The 15,270-nt window shown below is 29.6% G+C and overlaps 3 protein-coding genes across 3 annotated transcripts in view; 2 read left to right on the top strand and 1 right to left on the bottom strand.

Moving 5' to 3' along the window:
* The window catches only part of LOC126751778 (uridine phosphorylase 1), a 453,502-nt gene that overhangs the window by 276,414 nt on the left and 161,818 nt on the right, over positions 1–15,270 (bottom strand). The window lies entirely within an intron of this gene.
* The window catches only part of LOC126751772 (acetylcholinesterase), a 454,065-nt gene that overhangs the window by 236,961 nt on the left and 201,834 nt on the right, over positions 1–15,270 (top strand). The gene's annotated exons all lie outside the window — the stretch shown is intronic.
* LOC126751777 (cysteine-rich venom protein) overlaps positions 4,436–15,270 on the top strand; it is a 31,218-nt gene continuing 20,383 nt past the window's right edge. Inside the window, exon 1 of the mRNA XM_050462306.1 lies at positions 4,436–5,191. Coding sequence (XP_050318263.1) covers positions 5,101–5,191 — 91 coding nt within the window. The 5' untranslated portion in view covers positions 4,436–5,100. The remainder of the gene's footprint in view (positions 5,192–15,270) is intronic.

Below are 15,270 nucleotides of genomic sequence, written 5' to 3' on the forward strand. Positions count from 1 at the left end.
AGAATCTTTCTTTTTTATTATAATTTACCACCAATTTGTTTTTCTTTGCATTTTCCAAAAACAGCTAAAAAACATAATAAACCCATCAGGGCAACGGATGCTCATGTCGCGGCTGTGTCATAAACAAGCCAACAAAAAAACGTCATAACCTCTTAACCGGTGGCTCCAAAAGTGCTGTTTGTTCAACTATACGCCGGTTGGTTGGTCAAGTCGACAACATCTACGACTAAGCGGCCAAATTTGAATATTTATGAATTGTTTGGTAAGTGGCGATGTGTAGATATCATTTTATAGGGGTATGTACTATATTTCATTTTTGTTTTTGTGGATCTATTTATTGCCTTTTATTTTTGGCTATTTCTCCTCTTTGCCGCTGCGTGATCATATAATTTTCTCAGCATTAGCCACTTTGTCCGATCGAAAGTGATTTAATATGCAAATCTGCTGTAATTAAGAGTTATAATACAATTAAATGGCAGTTATGAATGTGCACCGTGCATGTGTGTGTGTGTGCGTGTGGGGAGCCTCCTCCCAAAGCTGTGAATATTAGTTTATTATACGAAAAGTTAAGAAATTTAATGCTTAAGCATAGACATAAATTATATTTAAATAAATATTTAAATTTTAACGTCACGAAATATTCGAAACTCGAAAGAAACTTGCCACTAAAGAGCTTCAGAGACTTAGCAACTATGGCGAATATATAGCATACAGCTAGGAATGTACATATGTGCATAATATATAAATATTAAAGAGTTTATGGATATACTTTGAGCAAAATGCTGTGATTCATTTCTGTTGTCATTCTAGGTATATTTACATATAAATTTGATTTTATAAAATGTATCTGCCGGATCGAAAAAATGCAACGCGAAGGTTTCGAATTTAAAATAGTACTCGGCTGTGGTCGCCCAGAGCTCCTTTATTCATAGATTTTCTTAGCCAAATTCATTTTTGTCAGTAGAAATTTCTCGAAAAACTGTCTTCTGTTATCTTGTGGTGTTGTTGTGGATCTATAAAGAATTTTTTATAAATTTTAAATTGATAATTAGCTCTTTTAATTTTTCATAACTAATTGTGTTAGAAACAAAGTTACTTGCAGTGATTCTTATTTCAAAAGCCTTCTTATAACAATATTCTTCATTAATGGATGTTGAGAAATTATAGTCTGATAGCAATTTTCGTGTTCTCATAAAACAAATTAAACACTGATAAAAATACTAGAAATGTGGTTTAATACTGTGTTTTAGATAGGCGTTGCTTTTGTAGGCGCGGCCAACTCTTTAGGTTTAATGATCTCCTGACTGCTAACAAAAACAAAATGAAACCCAATCAAATCGTATGTTCGTCTTCAATTTCAAATATTTAGTATCCAATAACTTTCCATTATTATTCTCGAATACTCTTCAAAAATCAGATATTTGAATTCAAATCTTAAAATAATTTTATGGTGATCATGTTATCCGATCACTAACCCTTAACAATCAAGGAAGGACCGAATTTCGGTGTAACTGAACAATTTTATATGCTCCCGCAACTTGCAAGGAAACAAGTCGATATAGTATTAAAATCAGCTATAAAAGAAATATTGGATAGTCGAAAAAGTCTTTTCGAATTTCTAATCAAATTTTAACTATTTTTTTATATTTACATATATAAAAAAAAATAATATTTATAATAATAAATAAATAAACAAATATGTACCATTTTGTTCAACCACTTTCTGCAATTTTCAACTGAAGACATTATTCTATCTGTGTAAAAATTTCATCACTGTAAATCCAAATTTTGAAATTTACTAAACGAAAGCGAGCGAATCATTGTACTGCACGAACTTTAGCATCAGCACTAGCTCCGTAAACTTCACAAATTTCATTGGTGGCTTGTGTGGCATTCTTCCTTTTTTTATACAAAAATTTCAAAATATAACGAATTTCTTCATTACTTTTACTCAATTTTGAACAGTTGTCACTTTTTTTCCACCTTTCCAACACTATATGGTATGACACAATGCGATTGGTAGCACTGGAGATATACGACTGCAGTGACATCTATTGACAAAGTACGAAAACCAGTTGACGTTTTTAAGCAGAAGAGTAGAAATGAGCAGAGTCAGCCGAGAAATCGGGGATATCAGTCATATCGAGATTAGGACAAGTTTTCGCCCGATTTCACCCACTTTAGGTATAAAGATTCACTTGGGCGCAGATATACACTGTGATTAGAAAAAGTTGCTCACTCAATTTTATTAACATAACTCGCATAATAACCGATATATGTGTTATACAGTCAACCGGAAATTCGAATATCTTCATATTAGGTATTTGAGGGCTAAGAGAAGTATTTATGCGGTTCATACCGATTTTAAGATAAAGATATATTATAATTAGAAAAACATTATCCTTTAATTTTATATATCTCAGAGAGATTGATGCGCATAAAATCCGCATTTCTTCAACATATTTTGCGCCCACGCCCCGAAAAGTCATTCTGCGAATTCGTAGTAAAGTTCCAATATCGGAATATAAATTGACGTCGAGAAGCTGCCCACACAAATTAAATCGCATGATCTTGGTATTTTGGGGTCCAATTTCTTGAGATGAATTGTTCGAAGTTTTTCCTCAAAATGGCCATAGAATCGCGGGCTGTGTGGCATGTAGCGCCATCTTGTTGAAACCACATGAGTCAACATTTAAATGAAATTATCTTCAAAAAGTAAATGTCATGAACCAATCTAGTCTGATGAATTCTTTAAAAAGTTATCAAGCTATTCAAAAATCACCCGATATATCTCACAGCCCATTGATGCAAATTTTCGAGGAACAAGTCAGCCAAATGCCCTGGAATTCGTGAAATGTATTTTTGGGGAAATTGTTTTGTGGTAAGTAAGCGACTGATTTCAAACACTGTGCAAAAATAAGGTGCATGCATCATTCTTTGTTGTTCGAGAAATAGGTATGTATTAGCCTCCTCATTTCACCTAAATGCGCCCACCAAACACAACTGGGACGATGACACGTCCAATCGTTTATAATGTCTTTGACGGGTTTACTTATTAATTTATCACACTTTTAATAGTTTTTAACTTAACCGTTACATATGGAGTGGGCGGGCTTATTTTCCGATTTCATTTATTTTCACACTGCTTTAAGAGTTGTCGAAAATATTGATCGTATATAAATTTTTAATGGGTTGTCAAAAAAGTCTTGCGGTATTTTTTTTTTTTTTTTTTTATTGAAATTGAAATGAATTTTTGATGACTCATGCCCAGGTCTTGACCGATGCTACGGCTGCTACTATGCCGGTCTTTTTCGACCAATTCAGCGATTTTATCGCAATTTTCGACGACTGGCCTTCCGGAACGTGGCGCATCTTCGACCACCTCTACACCAGAACGAAAACGTTGAAACCATCGTTGTGCGGTGGAAATGGAAACTATATCGGGTCCATAAACTGCACAAATTTTATTGGCGGCTTGAGATGCATTTTTGCCTTAATCGTAGTAGTACTGTAAAATATGCCGTATTTTCTTTATTTTGCTCCATGTTTGCGACGCTATAACTCACGAACGACTTAAAAGAAACGACAATCAATCAAACGTGTTAGCGCGTGAAATGAGCTTTTCAAAAAGGTATAGCATGACCCGATGCGACGAATAAAACTAGAACTGCGCGCTTTCAGCGCCAACAAGCGAAAATACCGCAAGACTTTTTTGACAACCAATATGTTATACCTCCAATGGCTTGATAGATATATGTATGTACATACATAGTATACATTAAACATATTAGGGAACGGAAACTTTCCCAAATTTTCAAAACTTTTTAAACCCTCAGATGCCCCTTACTAATGCAATTCCTTGTATGGTAAAAACTAACGTTTTTATGTTATTGTGGAGCTAAATTATGACAATTCAAAGGTTATTATTTATTTGCGCTTTATGGGCGTGATGTGTTCACATTTTTCTTGTAGATATCTAAATTTTTACTCATTCAAAATGTTTACAGAAGCGAATATGTTTGCTGCAACATGTTGCCAGCAACATAATCGTTATCAACACGTTGAGAGCTGTTGTGAGTGACAGATAAAAGCAAATAAAATCGAACGCTCTTCAGGCGCTGCCGGCGACGGTCGATACTCAATTTTACTGTGTGTTTTTTGTAGCGCAAACAACGCAAACAGTAAGCATAAAAACAACAAAAACAAAGCTAACCAAATCGAAATGAGAAATTGGAGACAACAAAAACGAAGCAGCACTTTAATGAGCATGCGGCGAACCAACGGAAAAGACAGCGATCGCGTGCATTAGCATATTCCGATCGATACTCGCGATCAGCGACGCGACGCTGCGGTGGGCCATTTCGCGCTTTGCGATCGTCGTCGGTGTCGTCGTTGTCGTCAGTGCGTCGTCTCCACTGCGTTTTGTGCGCTTAATTTCACTCTTCTTTTTTCGGCCACACACTTTTCAGTGGAATTGATTTGTTGGGTGATATAAAAGCGTACGACAGCCGCGTACGGCCAACCATAAGACGCCTTCAAGTCTAGCTGACTGGACACGAACGACGAGAGTGGATATTGGAATTACATTGTCTGTCTTCGTTGCGTTCGAACCAATTTCTGGCACATAAAAAAATATTAAATTACTGATTTGTGAACAAATTTGAAAAAGGCATTTTCAAAAAATTATTAATGAAAACTGGTGCAAGCATTATTTGAAAGAATTAAAAACCAAGTTTTGAAAACAAATATTAAAAGTGTGTTCAAAATCAAAAAAAAAAAAGTCGAAGCAGCAAAAGCAAAATTGATCTTACGAGTATTTATTTTGTGAACCTTTGTCTTTAAGTGTTAAGAAGAAAGTCTTATAGCGCAGTGTGCTGTAATCATACAAAATAAAGTTGAAAAGTGTTAGTTTACTTACACAAGAAAAAATTAACTCCGTAAAAGTGTTCAAAGTCGGCGTTGGAGGCGTGCGGAAAAACTAAAACAACAACTAAAAGAAAACTTGTGGAGAAAGCAGCAGCAAAAGTGTTTGACAACAAGCCGTGAAGCTTGATTTTTACATTAATAGGAAGAAGCAGCAGCACGAAAAATATAGTCGTAATGGAAATATTGCCGCAAAAATATCTACTACATGCAGCGCTATTGCTGGTGTCCTGCAGCGTGGCCTTGGCGTGTCGCGGACAATTATTGGGTAAGTGAGCAAATCTCTGTAAGGCGTATGAAAAATATGGGTGTTGCACGCTAGGATGTGCTGCTAAAAGCTTATACTTTATATTTTTAGCGTTGAAATGCGTTTGACGTTTTTTACAAAAACTAATTTTTTAAAAAGTTTTCTTGTTTTAACTTGAGTGTAAATTGGTTAGATTTTTTTTATTATATTTTTTCATAATAATTTTTTGTAGACCTGCACATTTCCTAAAAAACTATAAGTTTTCCAATTTATAATGATTTTTTTTCATTGAGATATTATAAAAAGAAAATAATTGCCTTCAAATAATTATGTTTTGACATCTTCATATTTTTTATCCTATTATCAATTTCCTACAAAAGCTATAAAATGAATTATTTTCTTAAATAGATGAAAGGGAGATTTGAATTTTCTTATCTGATAATAAGAAAAAAATAGGAAACTGCGATGGGGAGGATCTTCTCGTTACAATTAAGCGCTCATATGTACATAGAGAGACTTTTCAAGAGGTGACTAAAATCCTAGCTTTCAGAGTACCAGGCAAAAAAAATTAATTTTTATCCACAAAAATTATTAGTTTTTTATACATATTTGCATATAGAATCATAAACGAAGAAATTAGTACAAGAATTCTTTAAAACTGAAAATTAGTGGCTTAGGAGATTTCAAGTAATACATACTATATTATTCTAGAAAATAATTAAATATATTTTTAAAATAACTTTTTAAATAGTAAAATCAGTTTATTGTGCTAAAAAAAATTATTGCTCTATATTGCGCAATATATATATTTAAAATAACTTTTTAAATAGTAAAATCAATATATTATGCTAAAAAAATTATTGCTCCATATTGCGCAATATAATATAATTTTAACACATGTTTTGATGGCATAAATAATTTTAAAATTAAATTTTGGCAACAAAAAATAGTATTTAATAGTATTTAAAATATTATTTTCAAAAATAATGTTAAGTGCATATTTATTAAATTTAGTAAATATATTATTAAATATTATACACCATATTTTTGAGGTTTTGAGAAATTTAAAATTACTTAATTGAATATAAAAAATATTTCTTTGGTTTGTTTTCAAGCAAAGACAGAAAATTAAAATAAATAAAAGCTACAGAATTTTTTTAAATATAAAGTAAGGGAAATTTATATTTATATTTAAAATATATAATATTTATTTTAAATGTAAATATTTAAATTGCATAAAAAAATTTATTAACATTAATAAGAAATAATATTAAAAATAAAAACGTATGTAATAATTATTAATATTACAATATTATCAAAATATAAATAATATATAATACATAAATAAAAAATTATAACAAAATTGCTAAAAAATTAGATTTAATATTTATTTAGAAAATATTACCAGAAAAATTAAAAATAAAAAAAGGGAATTTAATTAAAATTTAATTATTTTTTATTACTTAAAAAGTTAAAAATATTAATTAGCATTAATAAGAAATAATAACAAAAAAAATATAAAATATATAATAATTACTTAATAATTACTTAATAATTATAAAAACTATCTAATAAAGTGTCTATTCATTAATTAGAAATTATTATTATTCTTATTTAAAATTTTAATAGGCACATAACCAAACTTCTTCTACATCCATAACCTCTTTCTGTCTGCCTAAAACTAAATTTAATTTTAATAAATTATGGAAAATTCTAACCTATCACCAGAAATCATAAACAATTTAAAATGCATAATTCATATTTCTTGCAAATTTATGTTTACTAAAACGTTTTAAATTGAAATTAAGTCAAACTTGAACTGAACAAAAATAGTATTTTGCACAGAAACCTGCTTCTGAGCGACTCATCAAAATAAATCGCCCGAATTTATCGCTACAAAGTGCAGATAAAATTGAAATAATTTAAAAAAGATCGGCGAGCGACTTCTAAGCAACAAGCACCTGCCGAAAAGCCGGCTGTTTAGCATCGATTAAGCTTAGCTTGGCAGGCGCGCAAAAGCCAAAGCATACAGACGGCGCGACATTTGCTGACTGCTCGTGTGCTGTGTGACATTTGAGTATACTAAAATATCGCGCTTATTTGTAATTCACGGGATCTGCATGAGTTTTAGCTGTTTTTTCTCGTCCTAAATTAACAGGTTTTCGCTAAATATACTCGATTCCCCAACACATTCGCCGCCCAATGTGCGTAACATGTGTGTACATATGTATGTATGTGCAGCCACTCGATAACTGTGTTAACACCGCGCGATGACACTCTTTAAATTACCTTCGTTTTATGCTTTGCAAATATACTTCGTTTCATTTGGTATTCAGTTCGCCCGAGTTGTCCAATTTAGTTTTTTTTTTCGCCTGATGATCATTCTACATAATTTTTTCTGGAGTTCTGCTATTTTTTAGTATATGCAAATTTATTTGTTTCCACTAATTGTATTCTCTTATTTTGCTTATGTTAATTTTGTTGTTACTCTGCTCTTAGCTTTCGTTTTATTGACACACCATATTTAGCCAGATGTAAGCTGCTTACTTGGTACGACCACACTGTCTAATCTAGTCTGTGGCGAATTTTTGTAGTAAGACCTGTGATATATTTTGGGAATAAATAGTCTACATTTCTAATGTGCTTTTTATGTACCACACTGGCCTTAATTTCTTACCTTTTTATTATCAAATGACGCAGATATCGTAAGCTGATCCAATTTGTTCAGAGATTGCGTGGTATTTGATTTAATCTGCGTTTTAATGTAAAATTCTCCACAATTAAAAGTTATAAAAATATCATTTCATTCGAAAAATATCGTCACCTAAAAAGCAAAAAAAAACGTAACATCACTTTTCATAAATTTAAAGGCGAAGGAAAACGATAAAAGAAGAAACCACTCATGCTAAAGCAAAATGTTGAGCTTTGGTTATAAAATGGTTATATATCGGTTATATCTGAGAACGGAAACTTAAAATATTAAAATAAAGAAATAATTTCTAAAGGTTTTTGAATATAGTGATGAGTTTTATAGATGTGTTCTGCATAGTCAGATTTTTGCAAAGAATTTATGAATTATTTATAGAACCTTACGACTTCCTAAAATACTTTTCACTAACAGAACGCTTTAATAAATTAGTTAAAATTGTCAACATATTGTATTTGTTGAGGTATTCCAATTTTGTTTGATATATATTTCAATGTCAAAGATCTCAAACGTGGACTTGTATCAATTATGTGTGTATATAATTGTTTTTTTGTTTTTAATAATAAGACAAATAATTTATAGTATTATAATCTTTTTTATATTGACAAAAAAAATTTTTTTAAAGTTCAAAAATTTTTCTAAAAAATTTATTAAATAAATAATAATATTGTTGTAATTTATTGAGATTAAATGATTATAAAAAAGTCATGCTAAATATGCACAAATAAAATATATAATCATATTTCTAAGTCATATATGCCATACTTATAGCTTTATCCGTCAATATTTCATTATTTAACACAATTATCGAAAATTTGCTCTAAAAACACATTTTTGTACACAAATACGCACGTGTCACAAAATAATAAAATCTTAACTATCATACATTATTGGCGAGCGTATCTAACAAAACATGTCTAATGGATTTATATAAACACGTTTTTGGACAAAAAATATTTCAACAATAGGCCACTGCGTGACTTGCATAAAAAATACTTACATATATATCTAAATTTGCACATATATACTTATTTATTTACGTATATATACATGTTCAAACCATTCTATATACTTCTACTACTGCTTCTACACTACTACAGTACTATACTTCTACATAGTTATTATAAATATTGATATATTTCTTCATACTTAAAAATATGCGACATTTTCTGAGCCTGACATTTTGCATGCAATTTTTTTCCATCACATACCAAAATCGCATGTATTGTACAAGGTCAGCATATATGTATATGCATCCTACTTACCTAATCGATCAATAAAATAACACTCTATGGCAAAATCGAAAAAGTATCATTGACGCCAATTTGTCGGCACTTTACTTTTTTCTATCACCGCTTAAATGTAATTCCAACGAAAGTATTTTTTTTTTTTGACTCGCATGCGAGCTTTTTTTAATACGATTCTCTTTAATTTCTAACCCACCTACCTGCTCGATAATGCTTAATAATCCGCCAACTATTAATATTCCGAGCGCGCCAAGTATTTTGGGGCGTAAATCTACAATTGATTTGGGTGAAGATCTAATCCATTTTGTCGCTTATCATGATGAGCAGCGTTCTGCGAAAATATTTTACGGTTGTCGCATGATACATGTACTTCTTACCGAAACATGCGACTTGCTATATTTTTTTTAATTTTGTGGTTGCGATTTGATTGATTTGAGTAATCGCTTGCTGAGCATACACTCACGTTTCGCCAGTGCCGTGCGCTATGGCATATTAATTATTTAATATGTCACAGAATAAAAACAAAACTGCATAATTTGCGAGAATAAGAACGAAAAGTATTGTAAAAAAAGTATTAATATATTTTTTCTAAATTGATTTTTTTTAATATTTTTAATTTTTTTTATGTACTTTTTCGTTTATTTACTTACTTATTCACGCGAATAGGAATGAAAAATATCAGAAAAGAAATTATTTATATATTTTTTATAATTTTTTATATTTTTATTTATTAATAAATTTTTTATTTTTAAATTTTTACCTCTAAATTTTTCAATTCTTTTTTACTTTTTTTTGCGCCTGAGCTTCCTCGTTTATTTAATGTATGCTGTTTTAGAAAAACCTAAAGTTTATTGACTCAACGTGTAAACCGATTGGCACTTGTTGTTTTGTTGGCTTTGGCGTATATTTACATTTAAATTTTGTTTGGAAATTTTTAGAAGTGGCCAACTGGTAATAAAATTATGTTAACGAAGGCACGAGCTGTTTTATAAAAAAGAATTAAAAAAAAAAAACATTATAAAAAAATTAAAAAAAAAAATTACAAAAAATAAATATTTAGAATAAACTTACTATTTTAAAATTGAAAATAGCGTTGGTCTAAAATATACATATTTCATGTACATATTTTTTTATATAGTATATATAGCGCTTTGTTGACGTCGGTCCAACCGGTTCTATAAAACGCAACGCATTTGCGGTCAGTTTCCATCAGCTTCTTTTTGCTGTTAAAAAAAAATTAATTTGCTAGCTTTTAAGTTTATTTAGTTGCGCCTAATTTATGCAAGCGATTTGATAACATTTTAGCGAAGTTAATTTATTTTCTTTTTAAAGAAAAAATCAATTTTTTTAGCCAATAGTTCAAGGCGCTCCCTTGAGCTGTTAATGAAATCATTTGAGTAAAAATAAATTTGACTGCCGAAGCAAGCAAGATGAACTGTAAAGCACAGTAGAAAATAAAAAAATATAAAAAATTAAAAAAAAATATATTAAAATAAAATAAAAAATAAATAAAAAATTTATAAAAATATAAGAAATTAATAATAAAGTAAAAACACAAAAATTAACTAGTTGAATAATTGCTTAAAAAAATTCTAAAATTAAGAAAGGTGTGTTCTTGACACCGCATAAAATTATATAACACTACTATTTGCTACTTTGGAATTTATTTTCTTCAACGCACCGCTTTGACATTTCAGCCAAATCTTTAATATATGTCCTGTCATATTTTATGTTAGCATAAATTGAATTAATAAGCAATTTTAATATTAATTTTTTTGTTTACTTTTCGCTTTTTTGTCGATTCACCGTCCAGTTCTAGCACTTAAAATTATTAAAATATCGTTTAAAATATGTAAATATAATAAAAATCAATAATTTTCTGTTACGCTCATAATCGATTTGTTACAGACCATGAACGCTCCTAAGCCAATAACGTCAGCAGTTTAATTGTGATAAATTAATTAGTAGCTTTTTGGCGACAAACCGCTTTCAGGCTGTTGTTGTGAAAGAAATCAAATATTTATTAGTAAGAAAATAAAAGTGATAAATAATGGTGTTAGTGACACTAAAAAATATGGAAAATTATTTTTGCAGAGGGAATTTTGATGAAGTTTATTAATGTTTCTATAACCTCTATGTAAATATGTTTCTAAAAGGATCTATCTAGCAACTAGTCTTCATTATGTATTGCTATTATTTCTTTTATAAAGAGTGCTATTTTACTCGTGTTCATTTTAAAATCCATTTTATGGCATATGAAGTGGGTTATATAGATTCGCTGGTGCCATTCCATTGCATTTTTATTTTCGAAAAATATTTTTAACTTGAATTTTTCATATTTTTTGAATTGTATATAGATAGAAGTTATTTACAGTTTCGGTGCATTCATTGAAAGTTTTCCATTAGAAATTAAAAAATAAATTCTGTTCTGTTTCTGCCAAAACTTTACCCCTTAAATATTGAATTTCCGGCTAGCCTTGATTATATGTATATATTTTAGTTATAAAATGCAGTACCGACTTGGACGAAATTGTAACAGAAAGGCATCAAAATATATTTTGAGCTATGGGGAAAAATTAACGGTAAACTTAAATTATTCAAAACCATTATTTTTGTAAAAGATTTTGTTGAAGAAACAGTTCATAAAACAGTTTTTAATACGGTACAAATACATTTACCCTAAATCTCGCCGTTTCTCTACGTTTTTGGGCCTCCATTTATTTCTTTAGGGACCATCTTATTCCTGAGAAATATCATAAAAAGTTTTTTTTTTATTGGACATTGCCTTTCGATAGACTACTCTAAACTTCGAAGTGCATATTTGACATGAATAAATTTCACATAAAATTATTTATCTTTTCAGAGTCACCCTCAAACTTGTGGGTTTCAATATTTGGCAAAAGATATAAATATAAATACAAAACAATAAATCAATATATTAAATCTTGCGAAGTGGAAGCATTATTTTTTATAATATTTATTATTTTTTATAATTCTTAAATCCAGCAATTAACTCTATTTGGCTAAAATTTAGCTAACAAGTTTCTATAGTTTTGCTAAATTTTCAAAAGGCGCTTGAACTTGAATTCCAAAAATCTTATATGGTAAATGAGATGTCTTTCCTAACAAGCATAACGAAAGCTATACTGTAAACATTGGAAATAAGTATATGCATACATATATAAATGTCTATACATGCGCACAAAAGGCCAAATTTAGATAAAAAATAAATAAAGTTAATATACTCACACAAATAACCAGCAGATAAAGGCAAATTGTAGACTAAGTAGTCTTGAGTTTTGGAAATTTTCAATAACGACAGCTATCAAGCGACTACTGTGCAACCCACGCAAGCAAACATATGCTCACACAGAAGCGTTGAAGCGTTGTTTATGGCATTACGGTATAAACGCGCAGCAAAAAGAGGCTGCAGGCCAATTTAGTGGCTTTAAAAATGCACAAACATATTTACGCACCACTCAGTTTAAGGTAATATTGCAAAAACATAAAAATACAACGCTGCAAGTAAGCAGTTCTGCAGCTTTAGAAATCTAAGTAACGCATACTCATCAATTTTTTTAAATCTTATGTCAGTATATAAGTTTGTGCAGCTCATGTGTGGATATAAAAATTTGTCTAATAAACATTTGCGTTTGTCACTTGTTATTTGCATGCTCACATATATACAAATATATATACATATACATATGTATGTATGTAGTTGTGCACTTGTGTTTGTTTACATAGCGCTATGAGTAGTCGTTTTCGCGCTAAGCTACTCTTGTCATGTCGAATAAGCGGTTTACAAGGTAAATGACAAAACTGATTGAAGCCAGCAGTAAGCGTGCTTATATAAGTGAAGTATTGCTTAAAATAAGTTAGAAAAATAAATAAAAGCACAATGCGCTAATATGACTTACAGCTAAACAAACTTGCTAGAGGTTTTGTTCTATTGACATACTAAAAAACTTTGCGGTAGACGAAAACGCATAAATGTTGACAAACAAACAAAGTGAGGTGTGTAGTCATAAAATTATAAATAAACATGCAAATAACTGTGTATATATGTATATAAAAGACAGTATAATTATATAAAGATCTATAACAACAAAGTAAAAAGTTATTTATCTTCACAGGTTTTGGTTTACTTGTACCTGTGCTGTGCAGGTCAAGCATAAAATCAAAATAATAAAAAATTACAACAAACAATTGTTTGCTTACTTACTGCCCACCAGATTTCATAAACTTCACCTGCCACCAACAACAACTAACACTTTTAATTAATAATATTTTATTTTCTTTTTTGTTCATCATCCGCCATGGCGCACCGCACGCCTCTTTGCTTGAGTCTGAAGTCGGAAGTGATTTCTTTTATTTTGACTTATTGTAAGCAATTAGTCAGCAATTTTATTACAATAGCGTTACTTCATGGTATTTATATACAGAAAATTGTAGAAAAAATATTACCTCTGTGAAACAAGCGGGCTCGCTTTCATTTGAGGGTCAAGTGGCTTAGAGTTGTTAATGTCTGTTGTGGCTTGTTGTGCGCCACATTTGTTAAATTTATAATTATATATATTATGCATGCTTGTTTGTCGATTGTATACATGTTATAGCGGCATGTTAGTTGCAGGTTTTTTCCTGCCTTTGGCGCCAATTAATTAACACATCATTTGATTTGCAGTTGTGGGTCATTGCGGTTTGTTGGTTAAATCATTTAATGAAGTTCAATTGCTTTACGCTATGCTTGTTAAAAAGTTTAACATATTATATATTTTTTTTTATATTCGGAACTGTAACTGTGTGTGACAGAGTACAATAGCTTTTTGTCTGTACTTTGTGGTGTGAAAATTGTTTTTTTTTATTGATTTGATTTTTTTCTGAGCATGCTTTTTCGTTTTTTGTATTTTGAGTCAACTTTATTGAGTTGTACATATTTTTGAGCATGTTGTATTTATTACATAATGCTTATATTTTATAAAGTCAATATTTTAAACTGATTTTGAAGAAAAAAGTTCATCATATATGCAAGTGAGTATGAATAAATCGGCGTTCTTACTAAATCAAAATATTAAATTAAAATTTTAAACTTGTATTTCATAATCAATAGTTTTTGATTACAAATATTGATACTTCAAAGGAAAAATAGTTTTTTTCATAATCACATATTAAAAGATATGCCATATCTCCGTCCATAAATCATTCTGCAAAATGTATTGACAACTTCATTAAAAAATATGATGACAGTTATGTGGTGTTCACTTCTTGTTAGCTCAATTTCAGACTTTTTTCAAGAAAATCAAGCATCTTAAATAGCTTTCCTTATTTTTTCGTATATCATATATAGGATTCAATAGGGCTGCGCCAATTTGCAACTTCAAAGTTTTTGAAAATTTCGATTTTATATAGGATTCCACTTTTTGCTATTTTCTGCCTTTGACAGTACACAAAAATCATATACCAACTGATACTTGCATAACTCAGCGTTCACTAATAAAAAAAACTTATTATTTGATTCCACTCAAATAGATAATGTACTCAAGCCTCCATTTCCACTTAAAACTATTCAAGCACACTCACTTAACTTTGCACATTTTGATAATAGTATATCATTTGACGTGTTTCCAGCTAAGCTAAATAAATGCAAATTTATTAAATATAAAATATATATGCTATACCAAAAAAAAAAATAATTTCTCTGAACTTCTCAGTTTTTTTAACTTTATAACTTTTATTAATTTTTATGCATTTAATAATACATTTCTATGAAAAAAATATATCTATTAAAAGTCGAATGTTTAGTATTTTTTATATTATTATTTTAATGATTTTTATTACAAAATAAACGACTTGGCGTGTTTAACGAGTATTATTTGACTTTTTAAATTTTTTAAATATTTTTTTTCAATTCCACATTTTTAAAACAACAAAAATATAAAATTTTTTATTCCTAAGTTCAAGTCATTTTACATGTTTTCAATTTTTTTAAATTGATATTAATAATTAAACATTTTTGAAATTTTTTTATAAATATTTTTTTATCTAAATGCTTTTAGATGCTTTTATAAAGCTCCGAATCGTTCTAATGCTTAAAATTTCCAAGACTTTTTCATTCAATGCAGCCTTTCTGCTTACATTGATTTTTA

This window comes from Bactrocera neohumeralis, chromosome 2, assembly GCF_024586455.1.
Source record: "Bactrocera neohumeralis isolate Rockhampton chromosome 2, APGP_CSIRO_Bneo_wtdbg2-racon-allhic-juicebox.fasta_v2, whole genome shotgun sequence".
Classification (NCBI taxonomy): Eukaryota; Metazoa; Arthropoda; class Insecta; order Diptera; family Tephritidae; genus Bactrocera; species Bactrocera neohumeralis.